At 56.3% G+C, this 19,846-nt stretch overlaps 1 protein-coding gene across 1 annotated transcript in view; it reads left to right on the top strand.

Moving 5' to 3' along the window:
- The window catches only part of SHB (SH2 domain containing adaptor protein B), a 125,660-nt gene extending 108,674 nt beyond the window's left edge, over positions 1-16,986 (top strand). Inside the window, exon 6 of the mRNA XM_008141883.3 lies at positions 15,271-16,986. Within this exon, the coding sequence (XP_008140105.2) occupies positions 15,271-15,454 (184 nt within the window). The 3' untranslated portion in view covers positions 15,455-16,986. The remainder of the gene's footprint in view (positions 1-15,270) is intronic.
- The last annotated feature ends 2,860 nt before the right edge of the window (positions 16,987-19,846 follow it).

Here is a 19,846-nt window from a genome sequence, read left to right as displayed (position 1 = left end):
GTGATTCGGGGCGGGGGTAGGGGGGGTGTCTGGGGAGGACCCAGGTTCAAACCCTGACTCCACCTCTGACTGGCTACTGGGCCCCAGACCAGGCACAGGCCCCTTCCTTCCTGAGGGGCGGATTTGGAGGGAATGCCCTTTGTAGTTGTAATTTTCAGAGCCACGGGGGCCTGGGGGCCTGGGTTCAGGCTGCTGAGGTGCTTTAGTGAGATGGCTTACCTCGGGCGCCTGACGTGGTTGCTTGTGCTTATAAAGAGCCAGCTTTCCCGCTGTAATAGGATGTGGTGAGAGGAGTGGGGATCATACCTTTATTTTTACAGTCACAGAATCTGGGGCTCACACCGTCACAGCGAGTGAGTGCAGAGCTGGGATTTTAACGCAGCCCAGGGCCCTCTTTCTGTTTTCTGGAGCCCTCCTCCTCCCCCTCCCCCCCAGCAGAAATACCCCCCTTCCTCCCCACAGAGGCCCGTCAGGGCCCAAGCAGATATGTGGATAGTGGGGCCCCAGGACCGAAGCCAGGTGTGCTGAGCAGGACAATGGTGACAGGTAGAAGGCCAAAGACCCCCAAGGCCCTTCCCTCTGCTTGTTGGAGGTGGGAATGTTGGGGCTCTCGGCGCGGCTCTGAAGTGACAGTGTTGGGATGAGTGGCCCGGCTGCGGGAGTCGCCTTCTTCCCTGGGCCCCACCCTCAGGCAGCAGAAGCTGGGAGCATCTCGGGGTCTGGTAGCAGAGAGAGGGGCTGAAGCAGCTCACAGGGACGGTGGTGGCCTGCACAGCTGGCCAGGTGGAGGTTTTCAGAAGCCCCACCTGACCATGGATGTGTCTAGAAGGCGGGTCAGGAGGGAAGAACTGGCTGCCGAGGAGGGTGTCCCAGTTCCTCGAAGGGCCAGGGCCGTGGGCGTAGAAAGGAGAGCGCGTCGTGGTAGAACTGACGAAGGTGAGAAAGCAAGGATTTGAGGACCCCGTCCAGATTTCTGAACACGGGATGAGTGGGGGTGTCGCCACCTGCAACCTGGAATGGTCCGTTCTGAAAAGATCCAGGAAAACATGTTCCCCTTAACTGAGCTGCCCTTTCTACCACCGCCCCTAACCCCGGGCAAAGAGGTGCCCGCGCTCTCACTGCCAGCCCATCTCCAGAGCACCCCCAGCCTGGGATGCCAACCGGGCCTGCTGGTGGACTGCGTCTCCCTTTCCAACCTGCGGGGTCTCCCCCATTGTCCCAGCCAGGCAGTCAGTGTTGACTTTTGCTCCCCAGAGAGCACTCTGGTCCCTCCCAGTGGCTGAGCCACCCCGATTACATTTCCAGCTGGTTTTTAATTCTCCCCTATCAGCCCGCAGACGTCTGCCTGTGTAGCTCGCCCGCCAGGAACGGCATTCCAGCTGCCCTTCCGTCGCCAGGAAACCTCTCGTGCCCTGGGACAGCTTCCTTTCTGAGGCGCTGGGTGGTCTCCAAATGAGAAAAACATTTCTTTCCAATCGCATTCCTAACATCTTGCTAATATGACTTATTTAATAATATTTTTGCAAAAGCCATCTGGGAATGGCTTGGTTGGGAACTTGGGGAGGGCATGTGGGGTGCTGCAGGGACAGGGACAGGGACAGGCCATGGCGACAGACACAGACCTTGTATCGGCCGTCAGCGAAGGGCAGCCACGTGGAGACGGATGCAGCCACGTGGAGACAGACCAGCGCCCGAGTCCCACTGCTTCCACCATCTGTGAGGGTCGCCAGCCAGTAGCTTCACAGCTCTGCGCCTCGCAGCCCTAAGGCTCAGGGACACAGTGGAAGTGAAAGCTCTTTGTAAACCAGGAGAGGCTTAGGCATGCAGGTGGGGTTATTTGCAGAGCCTGTGTGCTTCCCCCGAGAAAGCGGAGAAAGCGCCCGCGCCCGTGGGCTTATCTTGCTTAGTGAGAGCTGGGTAAACAACTCCGGGCCCCCAGAGGAAGCAGGGTCAGCCCCCACCTAGAGGCACTTGGCGGAGCTCCAGCAACAGCTTCATCTCGAAGAATCCCAAGAGGCAGGGTCACTGTTCCCCCTCGGGCCCTTACAGCCAGAAGAAGCGTGTTGAACCAGCAGGGTCCAGACCCTGGCTTTCAGGTGGGCCAACGGGCACAGGAGGGAAGAGGCCCTTCCCAAGGTCCCGCAGCAAGTTGCTGGCGGAGCCCAGATGTCTCGCTTCTCATCCTGGGGTTATTACCCTTCCGAGCCTCGTAGCACTGTCGTTTCTTGCCCCTTTTTATCCATAATCATTCTTGATATTTGAGGCAGATTTAGCAAATTGGATGTCAGACTTTATAGCCCTTGTCTTTGTTCCCACAGTTCAGATGCTAAAGCTATAAACATGTTTTGCTGTGTGTGTGTGACCCTCACTCTCCTGCACTCTCTTCATCTTGGCTGCAGCAGGGACCACTCCGCCGCCCTGGCTCTCAGCGCCTCACACCTGCCCACTGAGCAGCCACCATCCTCCTTCCAGCCATGGGTGCTTTCTGCCACTTTTAATGATTTTTTTAAAAAAGATTACTTTGCCCAAGAGGAATATCAGAAACAATTGGGTTTGGCAAAGCCGGCTTATTAGAAATGCTTTAATTAGAACCTTTCTCCCCCTGCTGTTTTCCTTTTGAAAACCCACATGCTGCTCACAGCTCTAGGCGGCTTGGGGACCAGCCTGCCACATTCTTAGCCCAGACTTTCAGGGCAGGACTGACGAACAAGTCAGCAGTGTGGCTGTTCCTGCTGCGTTCCTATCATGCACTAGGCCTTCAGCCGAGTGGGAGGATAGATGAAGGCACATCAGATGCTTCTAGGGGGAAATGCAGGCAGGTGAGTGCTGTGATGGAGAGAGGCGTGGCAGAGAATAAGTGAGGGAGGAAGCAAGTAAATCTGACCAGGGGCACCTTAGACGGCCCCCTGGAGGAGGTGGCATCTGAGCAGGGCCTTGGAGAACAGTAGTAATTTAGGGGGAAGTAACAGCAGGTAGGGTGGGTGGTGATGTTTGGGATTCGAGGAAGCGGTCTCTGCAGTATCCCCTCTCCCTAGGGTCCCAACTTGAGTTTTTAATTGTCTGCTCCACATAAGCTCTCCATTGGCCCAGGTGACCAATAATATTGTGGACAGAGAGACGTGCCTTGTAAACTCTGAAGTCCCAGACAGCTCTCTCCTGCTCCCCACAGCACCCCCACTTTGTCCTCAAGGAAAAGGGCTGAGAGGCAGGGGGCTTACCTGTGGTCTTGCTTGCACTCTGCAGCCCCAGTCCTCTTCCTTCCCACCGCCCGACTTGCCATGGTTTCCCCCTGACACTAACGGTGTGCACCCACCCAGGCTGAGCATGGCCTCCCGGGAAACACATTTGCGCAGTGCCTGGTGGGCTCTTTGCAGTCCCCGGTACCTGGTGTTAGACATTGACTTGAACAGCCCTCTGCAGTGTGTATCCTCTTAGGCGGGTAGGATTATGCCAGTGGTGATGATTAAAAACTCAGAGCAGCATCTGAGTTCTGACACAGATGATGGTAAAGCCACCAAGGCGGCAAGTGCATGAGATCGGATGCTCTGGGCGCACCCAGATTTCCAGATCACAGTCTCCAAATACTAGCATAATCCTATTTTGAGTTCAGATTTTTCAGGCTAGAAAAGTACTTTTCCTGTCTTGAATTGTTCCAGTCTTAACCAAAGGAAAATCTCTTCCATGAAGAATCCAGGGTTGGCTGTTGGACTGTGGTGGGAGCTGTGCTTTCAAAAAGCAATCAGTTCTGATAGTAACTTTTGGGGACTCAATTACTTGCAGCCAGGCTGGAAAAGAAACCGCTATAATTAATGTGGTCAAACCCTAGCCAGATAATAAAATGAAAGCTTTGTTGTGTATCAAGGCAGAAATCAGTTTCATTAGGGAGCAAAGAGCCAGAGATTTAATTTTGAGAGAATTCTCCACCCTGTGGACAGAGATTGTCAAGAAGCTGCCGGAATGAATGCCCAACATGAGACAGGCGCCCTCCAGAACCCAGATCACTAAGGGCTGACCGTGACCTTTCACAATTGCGTTTGCAGACCTCGTGAGTGAGGCGAGGCCAGTGGGCTTTGCTCCCTAATGTTCTCGGGCTGGTGCGCCTTTTGGTTTTGGTCAAGGGGTGAGTTGTCCTTACCCAGCCACACTTGCCTATCACTAAGGTCCTGTGCTTTGGGACCCGGGAGGAGGTAGAAGAGAGAGGTAGACGCAGGAGGTCAGTGGACACCAGAAAGGAGGTGCATGAAGATGTTGGGTGTCCACATTGATGGTGGGGTGCTGGCTAAGAGGGACAGACCCACAGGACGCAGTCCGCAGTGTATGCGAGATAGTGCACAGTGAGTGCGGCCAGGGTGGGAAGGGGTGGGAGAGCCTGCCCTGTGAGGACAGCTGGAGAGAGAGAAGCAGTGCAGGTCTGCTCCCTCTTCATCTCCAGTGTCTAAGGGGCCTCCCCAGGGCAGAAGGGGCACCTGTGGCCTTCAGGGCCCCGAGCTCGGGGCGGGGCTCCCACCACTAAGCTGCTTAGGTCACACTTCAGCTCGGATCGTGGGAGGGCTTGCCCACGGGCAGAGCCGCCCACGGTTGGAAGGGTTGTGTGGTGGGGAATCAGCTCCCCAACACTGGAGTAAGCAACAAAAGCTGGGCGCGAAACGTTGTGAATATTACAAAGGAGTTTCCAGCATCAGAGAATCAGAAGGTGGTTCTCAAATGTGAAGGTCCATCCGCATCTCTTGGAGAGCATATTCAAAGCAGATTCTGGTTCCAAATAGGCCTGGGAGCCACGGGCTGGACAAGGCCCCGGGGCCTGATGTGAGCATCTGGGGCACGTGTGGATGGAGAGGCTATTTTTGAGTTCCCTGCACTCCTCCTCCAACCCTGGGACTCTGGGGTGTCTGTAAGGAAGGTGAGTCCTCCTGTTTAACATCTGAATAGTCGGTAATTCCTTCCTCAACATGTGGCCTGAGCATCTCCCGCGTGCCAAGCTTCACAGGTTTGCGGGACATCGGCGGTCACCTCCCCTGTCCCTTCCTCGTATAGATGAGGACACTGATGCCCAAGAGGACGGGAGCCAGGGCTGGGGCTAGGTCCCAATGTCCAGTTCAGAGCTCTTTTCGCCTGCTTCCAGTAGACTGCAGAGAACATTGTAAACTGCTCCCCATTTCACAGATGAAGAAACTGAGGCCCAGTCCCCCAGGGCTGTTGGGAGGTTTTCCACTGAGAACCACTGTCATTTATGTGATCAGCCAGGGCGTCTGGGTGGCTTGCAGGGAGGAGAACAGGATTCTCGGGTTAGACGCAGAGTGCTGAGCAGGCAGATCTGTTGTAAGTTGCGGTTTGTAAAGGTCCTTCCGGATCTCCCTTGTTTACTTTTTTTTTTTTTTTTTTTTAAGTAAAACTGCTTTGTGGGTGAGCCCCCTTCCTTGCTGTGCTAATGAATGCCCTGGGTCAGTTAGCAGGGAAGCCCCCGCTAGGACAGGAGCCTGCAGGAGGGTAGTAAGGGTACACATAGTGCTTTTAGGATAAGAATGGTAATTGGGGGATTGCCGCTTCCTCCCCGTCCCTGCACACCCACCCTCTTCCCCACTCTCCACCTTGTCACACCCACTGGTAGTGCCCCAGAGTCCCCTTCCGCTGATGGCACAGCACTGAGGCGGGGGAGGGGGGGCATTCTGACCCCTGATCCACTGGGGAATGAGAGCAAACTCCACCCCCTGGGCCACAGTGTCACCTGTAAAATGGGGACAGGGAACCAGTGGTCTCAAAAGCCTCTGCTTAGTATCTTGTCTCCCTCAGAAATGTTGACTATTGAGCAGTACACACAGTAACCTCTTAATAAATGCCATAGACCGCCTATGACCAGGATATTTAAACAAAAAAACCTCTCTCCTCCTCATTTCTGTGTGTTCATGTGGGCCCCTTGTGTAACAGCGTGCTCTCAATTGTCTGCAATGCTGCTTGATGGTGGCGGAAATGGATCGCAGGAAGTAAACACCCTGCCCTTTGTCCCCGGCGACAGAGATGGGGCCGGACCCCAGGCCTCCTGCTCCAGCCAGGCGGGCTGCCCAGCTGGAGGCGGTGGTCCTGCAGCCAGGAGGCTGCCTGGACACCCATGGCTTCTGGGCTGCCAACATGGCCGTGGACAACAGGCCAGACAGACGGGCAGACACGCTTAGTGCTCTGCCTGGGCAGCAAAACAAACCAGATGGGCAGCAACTTGTACACAGGCTCCTGCAGAGCTGGGGGAGGCGGGCGGATAGCATGTCAGACCCCTGAGCCTCCGCACCTGCCCTCCTTGCTCATGCACTGTCCATCCCAGACCTCAGGACAGCCCTTATGGCAGGTGGTGAACACGCCCTTACACAGATGAGGAAACAGCGCAGCTCACAAGGGACAGGGTGGGGACTAAGACCCGGACCTGGGTCGCCCAGGTCTGCACATGGTGCTTCCTGCCCTTGTGTCTTTTGGAGTTGTCCTGCCGCCCTCACCCAGGAGTGCCCCGTTGTGTCACTCCCCGCCTCCCCCGGGTTAACCCCAGGTTTCCGGCTCCCTTTCACCTATAAAAGCCCATGCGCCCCTCAAAGTCCCCTCCTCGGCAGCGGGTGCTCGCCCCCACGACGGGCTTTGCCCAGCAGGGTGCCTGTTCCCTTCATCTGCTGGTTGGGCGTGGGGTGGGCGTTTGGTCCTTGGGAACAGCCTGGAGCACTTCGCAGCCAAGCTGTTTAGCACCGTGGTCGGCAAACTGCGGCTCACCAGCCACATGCAGCTCTTTGGCCCCTTGAGTGTGGCTCTTCCACAGAATACCACGGCCTGGGTGAGTCTATTTTGAAGAAGTGGCATTAGAGGAAGTTTAAATTTAGAAAATTTGGCTCTCAAAAGAAATTTCAATTGTTGTACTATCGGTATTTGGCTCTGTGGACTAATGAGTTTGCCGACCACTGGTTCTGCGTTGTCTCTTAAGCCTTTAAATAAGGAGCCAGGTGACCCAGCTTTCACCAAATGTTCACGCTTCCTTCACATGGAAGGTCTCACTTCTCTCAGCTGCTGTGAAGGGTGGCCTCTTGGCGTTCCCGTGTCACAGGTGAAGCTGAGGCACCGGCGCCTGGTGCGGGGATGGCTCTCCTCTCGGCACTGCTGGCACTGGGGCTGGCTTGCTCTTTGCTCTGAGGACTGTTCTATGCACAGTGGCTGTTTAGCAACATCCCTGGCTCCCACCCACCGTGCATGCCAGCAGCACCTGTTTGCAGACGTTGCCCAGCATCCCCAGGGGAGGGGGAGACGTGCCTGGTGAGAACCACGGCTCCCAGGAGCGTGTGGCTGGGAGGGCTTTGTCCTGTAGGAGGAGGACCACCCTGGGCCTGAATGCTTCCTGTCCACCCCATTGGCACCGGCCTGAGGGGCCTGCTTTTGTCACCCTGCCGTCCCCAAGCCTGGGATCCACTGTGCCCAGGGCTGCCCCACCTTTCTCCTGCGTCCTGCCCTGCCTGGGTGGCCCCCGCCCTCTTGGGTTGTCCCTCGTTGGCTTGAGAACTTCAGACTGGAGGGGACCCCCTTCACCTTTCCCAAAAGGGGACGCTGGGGCCCCAGGGAGAGGGGACTTGCCCAGCCATTGACATCAGTGGAATCAGAGTTTGAACCCAGGTATCTAACTTCAGTCCCACCAACAACAACAACCCCACCCATCCCGAACACAAAAGGGCCTTTGTGTTCCTAGAAAAGTCCTCAATTAGATGTAAAAGGCGGGGGGTGGGGGGGGGGGGACCACACAGACCCTCTTTCCTCTTCCTAAAGCCCTGACAACATATCTCCCATCACCTCCCACCCCTACCTCACCCTCCCCTTGTAGTTTTCATGTGCAGTTGGCCGACCTCCAAGCATCATTACCCTCCCACTTGCACACCTGCAGTAATGGGAAGCTCACTCCCCACGTCGGCCTTGATCATTAAAACCCTCCTGCCTGACACTTCGTTAGTCTTCTCCTGAGGAAATTGCCCCAGTGGGTCCATCGTGACCTGCCTGTTGCTCTGTGTGGCACAAAGCAAGCCTTATGCGTGCCCACTTTTGCCGGCGAGGCGCCTGCCAGCTCCCCTCCCGCCTGGAGACAGCTTTCGTCATGATTTACTGAAGGCCCTCACCCTGGGCCGCCGACTTAGAGCTTGAGAAATGCCCAGGTGTCTCAGGAAGGCTAATCGCTGCCGGTGCGTTTATTGAAACCTAATTATTTGGTTGTAAATCAAGTCATTTGGCTCAATGGCGTTTACATGTAGGCCTTAGTTTGCAATAACCTAGCTTAAGTGTCTTTGGCTTGCCACTATGACAAGGCTGTTTCCGAAGGCAGAAGGTGATGTGCAGACATTTGCTGTGTGACCTTGTAAACCCCTCCCCCCACCCCCTGGACTCTCGAATCTCAGCTGGAAGGGGGCTCCGTGTCCCCCACTCCACGCACTGCACTGTTGGAGAGAGCCCGTCACACAGCGAGAACGACTCCCGGGCTGGACCCTGACCCTGATGGCCTCTCACTGTGACCTGGGCAAGTTGCTTCTCCCTCTGGCCCTCGGTCTTCTCATCTGCGCAGACGATGCCAGCCCTGCCCGCTTCTCTGAGAAGCCACAGGTTGGTCCAGCGTGGACCAGGGGCAGCGGTGGCTTCCGGGCCCTGTGTTGGAAGTTCACAGCACGTGCACATGCTAGCCTGCACACAGCAGGCCCTCGGGAGGTGTCGACGAAGTATCTGTCCCCTGAAGGCCCCGTCATTTGAGATCTGGGTATTTCCCCGGCCACAGGCCCGGTGCTCTCCTCAGAGCAGGCGTCTCTGCAGGCACATAGGCCGTTTCTGGAGGGGCTGCACCCTGCGCATAGGTGTGGCAAGGAGAGTTTCTCTACAGACCCAGGAAAATGTCCCCTCTCCTTGGAGGTGGAAGAGGGTGGGAGGGCAGGAGGTTGTCTGAGTCCTGGAGCCATCTGCTTGCAGAGGCAGCATTGCCAACAGTGGGGTGAGCTCGTGGCAGGAACTACCTGTTTTGCCGGCCCCTGCATGGCCACAGAGGCAGGAGGTGTCTTGCCAAGGTCCCCCTCCAGACCGGGTCCCTCCGGAAGCTCCCTTGCCAAGTCACAGCCGATCAGCATTAGAGCCAGGCCTAGAGCATCCCCCTCTCTCCACTGATTCCGTTTACGCCCATATTCACCAGCTTGCGTGCACGCCTGTGGGGGCAGAAGGGCCCGTCGGGCTGGTCTCGTGCCCTGTCCGTGCTGAGCACAGGGTGCTGTTCCCTTGGCTCCGAGAGTGAGCTGGTTGCTGTGTGTTCATGGAGGTCAGGGGGCTGTGACAGCTCTCTCCCCTGAGAATTATCCTGCAACCAATTGTCGAGTAAATTTCAAATGTACAGTCTCTTTCAGTCTCTGCTCTCACAGATCTGGCCCCAGGAATCTTTGAACATGTAACATTCATCCTAAATTAAAATGAATCCACAAGAGGAGGTCCATTTAGACCCAAAAAAATGCACCCATTTAGAGATCTACTGGGCCCCAGAGTGGGCAGGGCCTGGCCAGCAGGAATCCCATGGCTTTTGGAGGGAACTTGTCTCACACTCATGTGTTGTTCTTTAGGCCTGGGCAGGGGCGCTGGCCAGCTCGGTAGCCCAGGAAAGCTTTCCTTTAGAATCCCAAGGAAAGAGGAAGGTTTGGCCCATCCTTCCCTGTGGTCTTCTCAGGCAAGACCTTTCTGATGTAAGAGGCACCTGCCTTTGTCCCCCTGTAGTTGGGACCCTCCGGGTGCTCCCCATGGCTGTGTCCCTCGCTAAGCTTGCTCTGCAGAACCTCGCTGGTTCGTCCTGGGACGAGTACTCACCAAAGCAGCCACGGGGTCTGGCCTCGGAGGAGGCAGCTTCTACACTGTCTGGGCCACACTGGGGGTCAAGGTGGAGTGGCCACCAGCCTGCCCTGGGGAGCTTACAGTCCAGAGGTCCTCATTTCCCTGGCTCAGGGTAGACCCTCACTGGATAACTGCTGGGTGAATGGATGGATGGACAGACAGATAGACTGTGCCAGGCATGTGCTGAGGGCTTGTCCTGCTGAGAAATGTCACCACGAACAGACAGGGTTCGTGACCTCAGGAGCTCACGGAGCTGCAGGAAAGCCAGGTCTCAGGACAGAGTCCCAAGGGCCACCTGGACACCTGGTCCATCTGCTTGGGTGGTGAGTAGGGAAGACGAGGCTACAGTGGCAACTTCAGGGCCCTGGATGCTGTCCGAGGGCTGAGAACACAGGCTCAGGGTCAGACAGACAGAGTGAAATCCTGGCCCCACTGTGTCCCGTGGGACAAGGCACACCACCTCCCCCAGCCTCGGTTTCCCCATCTGTAAACAGTGATAGTTACACCAACTGAGCAACTTACTGTGAGCTTAAGTGAGAGAAAGTGTGGCAACAGCTCAGCTTGGTGCCTGGCGCACAGTGGGGACTCGAGCAGTGCCAGTGCGGTGTCGTTCATCCTGCAGTGGCGGTGGGGAGCCAGGGACAATGTTCCGGGGCATCTTGGGCAAGAGGGTATCCCCGTCAAGATAGCAGCTCCCCAACTGCCTTGGACAGAGGTGCACCAGAGACTCCTGCCACTGGGGCTGCACGCTGGTCCCAGAGGGCAATTTCCTCGCCTTCTCCCACATAAATATTATATGCAAGTATTTTTAAGTAATTTCATCATGAAAAGAAGCGATTTAACATAAGTATTACCCAGGATTCTTCATGAAATATGCATCAAGCAATTAGGTCTAAAAGCGAGAGGTGAGGCCTCGCGCCCTGCTCGGGCCGGCAGCTGCGGGCTGAGTGATGTTTTATTAAAGCCCGTGATTATGGGACGAGGTGGGGCCTGTTCTTAGGCTGGCGCGCCGGGCGTGTTTGATGATCCTGGTGATGAGGAGGTGCTTTTTGTGATGATAATGAGCGATCTGAAGGCCGTGACAGCCCCGGCTCCCCCAGCCTCAGAGCCTTACGAGACTCATCAGACAGGTCAGCCACCAGAGACACCCCCGATTGTGACTTTGCTCTCGCAAGATGTCCTATCAAAGGAGACAGGGCTGGCGCGGGAGCTGGACAGGTGGTGGCAGCCTGTCTGGACCCCCCGGGGACCGCTGCCTCTCCAGAGGGAGGGTGGGGAGGGCGGTGGCCGGGACGCGAGGGCCCTGGGTTCTGCTGGAGCCAAAGCCCTCCTTGTTGTGTGCATCGGGGCCAGAGTGTTGCTCTCTCTGAACTCAGTTTCCACCCAAGTGCCCAGGAGGGTGAGAGGAGATGGTCCCCAGGCCGCTGTGGCTCCAGGGCCGCTGTCCGAGCGGCAGAGCATCCTGTGCGCGCTGGTTGTCTGGTGCACCCTCCGTCCCCCGGGAAACTTTAGCTTTTTCTCTTCCTGTGCTTGATGTCTTCTCTGTAGAGTTGGGAGTCTACAGCCACGTCTGGCAGCTGTTTTTAAGTATTCAGCTGTTGTTAGGTGGCATCTCGTGGCAACCCTGTGGCCAATCAGGACACGTTGTGACAACACATCTCTTGGGTGTGTTTTGACGAGGCTTTGCCTGACCTTTGCCTGAGTCGGGGTTTGACAGGTTGTCTCGGAAAGAAAGCCTGCTCACCTCTCAGAGCCTGCCGGCCCCGTGGGATGGGTCACCACCCTGCCTCCGTGCCGGGGCTGCGCTGGCCAGGACCCACCATCTGCCGGGCAGCGTCGGCACCTTGGGGACTGTCTCTGGAGCGGATGGTGGGCTCTGGGAAAGGCCTGCCCGCCGTGTGGCCGGGGGTCAGCGTCTTCCCCCTGAGCCTCCATGCTCAGCACACGGCCTGGCTCCCAGGAAGTGCCCAGGGAACATCGGCCCTGAAGGCCATGTGGGCAGGTGCCCAGTGAGAGTAGGACAGGGGCCCAGGGGCAGCAGTGGAGGGGGGTGTGGGTGCCTCCAGGAAGAAGCCCTCGCGGAGTAGGCAGGGATTGTGCTTACACACGGGGAATCCAGAGCCTTAGGCCCAGAAGCGCCCTCAGAGACCATCCGCCAGGCGCCCCAGGGACCCAATGGGGTTGGGGACAGCCACAGGGCACAGTGCTGGAGCCCAGGAGAACGGCCACTCCTGCAGGGTTCCCATTGGGAGGGCCCGCTTTTGGCCTTTCAACCTGTGCCACGGAACGGTCAGGCCATGGGCTGAGGCTGGGTCTCAGGGTCCGAGTTCTCTGCCGAACCTCATGACTGGCCTGCCCCTTGGCACAGCCCGGCTCGGTTGTAACCTAGCATGTACGGAAATACAAGCGCCAGGCAGTAGGCCTGGAGGGTCAGGAAGGAGTTCAGGAGGCTCCCTACCTCGCACGCACCCATGTCTGTTGTCGGGGGGGGGGCGGGGGGGGGGGCGGCAATCAGTGTCGCATCTCTAATACCTGGTGGCCGTGTCGACCCCGTGGCCTGGGACGGGCGCTTCTGCCTCCATTTCTGGCTGCGTCAGCTGTTGCCACCATCTCAGCCACGGCCCTTGCTGGATGTTCTGATAGCGACCTGTGCGAAACTGTCCCGTTAGCCCATGTGAGTGGCTTTCCTTAATCTCCTTAAAAATTCAGTCAGCTCTCCCTGCAGCTCCGTGCCTGCGCGCCAGCCTTGGCGCAGACTCGCTCCGGCCAGGGGCTGCGATCCTGTCTCACACCCTACACTCTGCACCCCAGCCATAGATACACTGAGGGGCCAGATTATTATGATCTCTGAACGCATAATAATCTGGCCACGCGGTGTACTTCTCTTGAGTACCTCATTTATTTGATATCAAAGATACTATAAATCGTGCACCTGATCAGTTTCCCCCTTTGCACTGGCTGATAGAAAGCTCAGGGCAAGTAGGTGGTTGATCTCCAGCAAAAGTCTAGAATACTTTGGTACCCATTTGAGATACAAATACACTGAGTGGCCCGATTATTATGCGTTCAGAGATCATAATAATCTGGCCACTCAGTGTATGTGAGAGCATGGTCTGGCACCCCAAAACACGGCTCCACTCAGCTCACAAAGGGGCATGGATGTGCCCGAGGTCCTGCCCTCCCAGCCTGAGCCTGAACTCCCCTGCAGCTCCAGCCCCTTCTCTCCCCACACTCACCCCAAGCTTTTTTCGCTATTCCCAGTTTCCTTAGCCTCGTTCAAGCGAGTACGGCCCTTTGCAGGCCGGCAAAGGTCTGCGGTCTCCCCAGTGTGGTGGGTGGCCGAGTCTTCGCTCAAAGGGGGCTACACGTCTTTCATTGCACGCACACCGTTTCCTTCCTAACAGCTTAAGCAAGTGCGCCTCCTGCTTCTCAGATGTGTCAGGCAATTCTCCAATGAAATGACCCTTCACTGCGGAGCAGAACTTGCCACAGGCTCTGTAATTAGAACATTGTCAGCCTTAAAAAATCTTGATTTAAATTTCAGTTCTTTACAGGAATTATTCTCTCTTGAAACATAATTGCTCTCCAAACGATTTCCTTTAAGCCGAGGGTGACATCTCTAAATACGTTATTACGAGCAGATGTATTGCTCAGTGCCTGCACTTCATTAAGCATTTGCTCTGCCCGTTTGAAAATGGTCCCAGTGTCCAAATTGATGCGTTAATAGGACAGGCGCTCGTGGCGAGGGGAGCCCAGTCCTGACTGGGAGAGGTGTGTGAGCCCTCGGTGCCACCGGGACCGCAGTCAGAGCTAGAAGGGCCGGAGCTTAGAAAGGAAACCTGTGTCCACACAGAGCACTCAGCCTCACCCGGGGTGGGCCTTGGTCTCCTGGACGCCAGACCCTGGTCGCAAATTATCAGTGTCCAGACACCATAACTTGGAGGCGGCGGCAGGAGGTCGGAGCCCCAGCTTCCTCACTAAGTGACAGATACTTAGTGCTTCGGAGACCTCAGCATCCACAGATGTGGCAGTAAAACCCTAAGGGCCAGGCTTGGAACTGAGAGGGCAGGAAAGGGGCAACCTGGGCAGGTTGATGGAGAGGGAGAGATCCGATGTGGCCAGGGCCCTGGGTGGGGGGTGTGAGAGGTCCTCTCGGGCCAGGTGGGAGCAGCATGGCCTCCACAGTCCCTGAGCTGCACCCCTCCCAGCATGCTGGTACAGCTGGCAGGCTGCAAGGGGCACGGGGCATGGGGCTGTGTGCTCTGATCTCCAAGGAACCCACCCACTACCCTTTGTAGCAGGTGCTGGGCATGGTGGACACAGACCTTACTCTGGAATTCTTAGGAATTCGGAAGGTGGATAAGTAATCTGTAATAATAAAAGCATAATATGCTAATTAGACCCGACGTCCTTCTGGATGTCCTTCCGGGACAAAGCTGGAGCTGCAGCCACTGTGGCTGCGAGGGAGGGAATCGAGGCAGCTGCGGCTGCGAAGGCCTACTCTTGCACAAATTTCGTGCATCGGGCCTCTAGTTATAAGAAAGCAGGTGCAGATGGAGGCATGATCCTCCATCATGTGCTGGTCCTCGGTGCAGGCAGAGGACGGGGCTCTGCCTGTGGGAGCCTGGAAGACTTCCTGGCAGAGGAAACTCTCAGGCTGGGCCGTGGAGAAGGAGGCAGGGTTTGCTGAGCAGAGGGAGGGAGAGGGGACAGTGCCTGCCCAGGGGCAGCTCTGAGAAAGAGCAAATTTTTCCCTTAGTCCATTGGCTAAAACTAATCACACGGGTACAGTGGCTGCAGGGAAGCTGGGAAATGTAGTCCCAGCTGGGCAGTCCCTCCCCAGTGACAGTTCCATACTGTATTGAATGGCACAAAGCAAACGCCTCTGCCCCACCTACTGCCTGTCATCCCTGCCACACTCTGTCCTCGTCTGAAAACTGGGGGTGATGACTCCTGCCTGCCCACTTGTCAGGGCATCCGGGACTCACACTTTGCATCTTCCAGGCAAGGCTTAAACACATGACTGCATGCGGGACAGGAAGACGGACCGAGGTCTTGAGGTGGGGTGTCTGCTGCTGGTTCCCAGTTTGATCTGGCACTAGGGGAGCCCCTAGGCGCAGCTGCATTTTGGCCAGGCCTGGGCTTTGGACCTGACTTGGAGAGGTACTTCATGGCTGGGATCTCAGCAAGGAACCTTTGCGCCTTATAGCCAGAGGGGTAGTTCTCCAGGTCATGAGTGTGAATACGTGACATGTGCTTGTTCACAGCAAAATCTCGAGTGGCTCTCAGAGAAATTGCTTGCCTGGCCCTCAGCCCTCCTGCACCTGCCCCCTGGGCCTGAGCACTGTGGCTGCCGTGGCCTTTGTCATCCTGCAGATCCTAACACCCTCTGTGTTTTGTTCACAGGAGCAACCAGGGCTTTATGCACATGAAACTGGCCAAAACCAAAGAGAAGTACATTCTGGGTCAGAACAGCCCCCCGTTCGACAGTGTCCCCGAAGTCATCCATTACTACACCACCAGGAAGCTGCCCATCAAAGGCGCCGAGCACTTGTCCCTCCTCTACCCTGTGGCTGTGCGGACCCTGTGAGAGGACCAGCCTCGCCCTGCGCTGACAGGGCCCAGACCTGGAGGAGCCAGAGCCCCCGCCGACCAGCGTGTCCAGTTCGTGTCGTGTGTATGGTACTAGCACACCACTGCATGTCTCTAGAATGCTGTTGCCACTAAGGGGGCTGGGCAAGGCCTGGATAAAGACAGAGGGACGGCCAACAAGCCACCCCAGCCCCCACCCACCCCCCCTCCTTGAGTTTCTGTGAATTAAAATATTTGCAAATCCAAAGAGATGCCTTGCAGGATGAACAAAGGCAAGCAGCTCCGAGGGGAGGGCCGGGCGGGAACTGCCTGGGTTGCAGCGCTTTGTTCTCCAGCTGTCAGGAATTCACACCTGTGCGGGGAGCACAGCTTTCCCACCAGGGCCCCACTGCTGTGGGGAGCCAAACGCTGGTGCTGGGAGAGCTGGAAGGCCTGGAGTCCTGCCTCCCCTCTGGTGTGCGTGTGTGTGTGTGTGTGTGTGTGTGTGTGTGTGTGTGTGTGTGTGAGTGTGCGCACATCCGTCACACACAGATGTGAGTAAACCCTCTAATCTACTTTATCACTCGGTGTAATCATTAGATCTTCAAGGAATCATTGTGCGGTCAAAAAGAGGATTCAATTATTTATGACTAGGGTGTGTAAATAAAATAGTCATTTAATATGTATTCTCATCCCTTTTTTTATATACCACCGAGGGTGGCTGAGGGGCCAGTGCTTACCACTGGTGTGTCGCCTGAGCATGGGTGGTGGGAGGGAGGGAGCAGAGCCCCAGCTCAGGGCTGAGGCAGTGGGTGGGGCAGAGGGGTTTGCTTTGTCCCCTGAGAGCCAACTTGCAGGAAGGTGCAGCCAGATCCGCGTTCAGGGTCCAGCATGGTCACCTCAAATGTTGACCCAATAACAAGACTCTCCCCATTATTTGGCCTGGCAACCCTGTTAGGCATTTAACATATCGGGAAAGGGGGGCTCAGAGAGGGAAAGGAACTCGCCCAAGGTCACACAGCCCATAAGCAGAGGAGGCTCTTGAGCCCAGACTGGCAGACTCCATTGCCAGTACTTTGGCTCTCCATGGCCTCGCTGTCATCCCGCTCCTGGGAGGAAAGCGAATCCTGACTCTCCTGGGACATGAGCCCTGCTGGTCCTCCACACTGTTTTCACACAAAAACACTCCACACAGCACGGCCGGTGTGGCTCAGGTGAGTGTCAACCTATGAACCAGGAGGTCACGGTTCGATTCCTGGTCAGGGCACATGCCTGGGTTGCAGGCTCAGTCCCCAGTGTGTGGCATGCAGGAGGCAGCTGATCAATGATTTGCTGTCATTATTGATGTTTCTATCTCTCCCTCTCCCTTTCTCTCTGAAATCAATAAAAATATAAAGATAAATAAATTGTTTAAGAAAAACAGACTCCCCTCTATCTCGTCCCTGTCCTTGCGGGGAGCAGGGATTCTCCCCACAGGTTCGGGGCAGACCAGGCTGCTGTTACTCAGCCCCCTCCTTTCCTACCTCCTCACCGCCACACTGTGGCTAAATGAGGATGGAAGAAATTGGGAGGGAGGAGAGATCAACCAAAGGACTTATGTGCATGCATACGAGCCTATCCAATGGCTAAGTTCAACAGGGGGTTGGGGCATCCGTGGGGAGGCGTGTGGGATGGGAATGGGGGGATGAAGACAAATATGTGACACCTTAATCAATAAAGAAATTAAAAAAAAAAAAGAAAAGAAATAGAAGGATCCCAGCCCGCAGCCCGAAAGGAGTTTCCAGTCTCGGAGCCTCCACCAGGCGCCCACCGTCCGCCTGCCCCACTGGTCCGCGGGGAATGGAAGTTGGGTGACGTCCCCCGCACGTGGGGCTGAGTTCCAGCAGCATCACCGGCAGGTCTCGGCAGTCAGCGTGGCCAGGGCTCCGGAGGTGCCTCGGGCTTGCTGTTCGGGTGTGGAGACGGCCCCCCTGTGAAGGACAAGACCTGCCGCTACCTGTTGAGCTGGGCAGAGCGGGCTAAGCTGCGTGGCTTTGGGTGGCTGCCGTGGATTCCAGTGGTTTGTGACCAAAGCCGTGTCCTGGGAGACCAGTCTCAATGCCCAGCCCACCTCTTGGGTCACCCTCCCAGATGCTGCCCATCAGTCTAGGTGGCCTCCAGCCCCTCCCGCCTGTGGGTCCCACAGACCCATTCACCGTGTAGTCACCACATTGGCTGTGGCCTGAGTCTGGTCTCCAAAGACTCAGCCTCGACCTTTCACCTGTTTTATTTTCTGAAACATCCTTTGAGGCAAGAAAGTACCTGGCGTGATTCACGCTTTCCGTGTGTGGTGTGTGTGTGTGTGTGTGTGTGTGTGACACAGAAGGAGAAAATGAGTAAGGAGTTGGCACGTGGTGGCCACACAGAAGTACCAAAGGAGACGGGGATCCTTAGGATCGGGGTAGAGATTGGGGACCTCGTCCTTCTGGGGAGACGGTCTTCCAGGTTTCTCCTCGGAAAGGCTGTGTGCCTGTGGGCTGAGGCGAAGCGACGCCTACCCTCCGGCCTGGCCTTTGCTCTTTCCAAGGGATTCCTGGCCCTTCCTCCTTCCCCTGCCCCCACTTCCTCACGTCCCCCAGGGAGGCCCCTCAGGGACTGAGGCCAGAGGAGCCCGCTTACAGGATGGGAGCAGCTAAAAGGAATTTTTTTCCTTAATTTTATGAACCTCTCCCTCTTCTTCCTCTAATTGTGGCCGTTTCCTCTGTCAGCGTGGATTCATGTTTTCTTGGACATCCAACAATTGAAACGGCTTTTCCCTTTCAGAAACACTCATATTCAGGCTACTGGCGTTAGTTTGGTTTTTGTTTTGGCTTTTGTTTTTTTTCATCTGCTGCCAATTAATGGGGGGGAATGAGCTGGATTTCTTTGGGGGGGGAAATAAAGCTCCTGCCACACAATATCTGGCCCTCAGCGTTTTGTCGCAGAACACAACCTCCAGCCACTCACAGGCCTCATTGCTCAGAGCCACGGGACTTGTTGTTTTTTTTTTTCCTTTCTTTCCCTTTTTGCCGGCTTCATTATCGACCATAATGACCCGACCACTTCAACGCCTGTGTCCTTGAGCGCCCAGGAGTCAGGGGCCTTTTCGCCCCCTCCCCCAAGATGGCAGCCACAGGAAGAAAGGAGGCTGTGTGGGGGGAGAGGGCCCACCTGCCTGCCTGGGAATAACCACAGATGGGGAGCTCCCCTCCGGGAGAGAGGCTGCTCTCAGAGCCGCCCTTCACAGGGAAATGATGGGGCTCCTCCCAGGGCCTCTCTGGGCTGGACGGGTGCCCCGCAGCCACAGTGTGAGCTGGCACCCACCGGGGGGAGCCCTGGGCCTAAATCTGCTTCTTCTGCAGTGACGGGCCCAGAGAGTCTCGCTTTAAGACTTGGAGCACCGCCCTAGCTGGTTTGGCTCAGTGGATAGAGCGTTGGCCTGTGGACTCAAGGGTCCCGGGTTCGATTCCAGTCAAGGGCACATGCCTGGGTTGTGGGCTCCATCTCCAGGGTGGGGCATGCAGGAGGCAGCTGATCAATGATTCTCTCTCAGCATTGATGCTTCTATCTCTCTCTCTCTCTTCCTCTCTGAAATCAATAAAAATATATTTTAAAAAAAAAAGACTTGGAGCACCAAGCTCTGGCTGGTGTCATTTGACCTTGACCGAGGGCCTCCAGGGACAGACGGGCGGGGCCGGCCGTTTGCTCTCAGACCCCAGGGACAACAGTGCAGACGCCAGCAGGCAGACGGGGCAGCCTGGCGTTTGGAATTGGCCCGTGCAGAGTCCTGGCTGGACCCAGTGAACTGCCACGTCTGTCTCCTCACCTTCCGGGTCTGTGACCAGCAAAGACCAAAGGGGCTTTGAGGGAGGGAGCAGAATGGCCCAGAGCCTTAGAGGAAGGAGCATCTTCCAGAACCCCACTCAGGCGCCCCCCGACACCTGGCCCCATCCCCTCTCCTCAGTGCTGTGTCCCTGCCAGGAGACTGTGCCAGCCACCCACAGCTGCAAAGGTGCCCTGTGACGTGCTAATTCCGCGTGAGGAACTGAGCAATGATGTCTCGCGCCCGTGAACCTTTTCATAGACAAGTGTCTTGCTTAGATGCACCTCACTGAGCACGCATGTTTCATTTCTTTAAAATGCCATCGTGTCCCCAGGAACCCAGTGTGGTCGCCTTCTGCTGGCGGAGGTGGGGGTTCTGCCATCATCCCCCAAAGGTGGGTATTTACAGGGGGACAAGGAACCCTCCTGCTTCCTAATTAGGAGAAAGACAGAGCCCTAATGAGCTCCTTAAGTGAAAATGAATTAACCTGTTCAGCAAACATTTGCTAAGTGCCCGCTGGTCCTCAGGCCTCGGTGGATACAGAGGAGAGTGGGACCCCACCCTTACCCT

The sequence above is a fragment of the Eptesicus fuscus genome, chromosome 15 (assembly GCF_027574615.1).
Source record: "Eptesicus fuscus isolate TK198812 chromosome 15, DD_ASM_mEF_20220401, whole genome shotgun sequence".
Lineage (NCBI taxonomy): Eukaryota > Metazoa > Chordata > Mammalia > Chiroptera > Vespertilionidae > Eptesicus > Eptesicus fuscus.
Note: the sequence above shows the minus strand (reverse complement) of the source record. Positions and strands in the feature narration are given on the sequence as shown.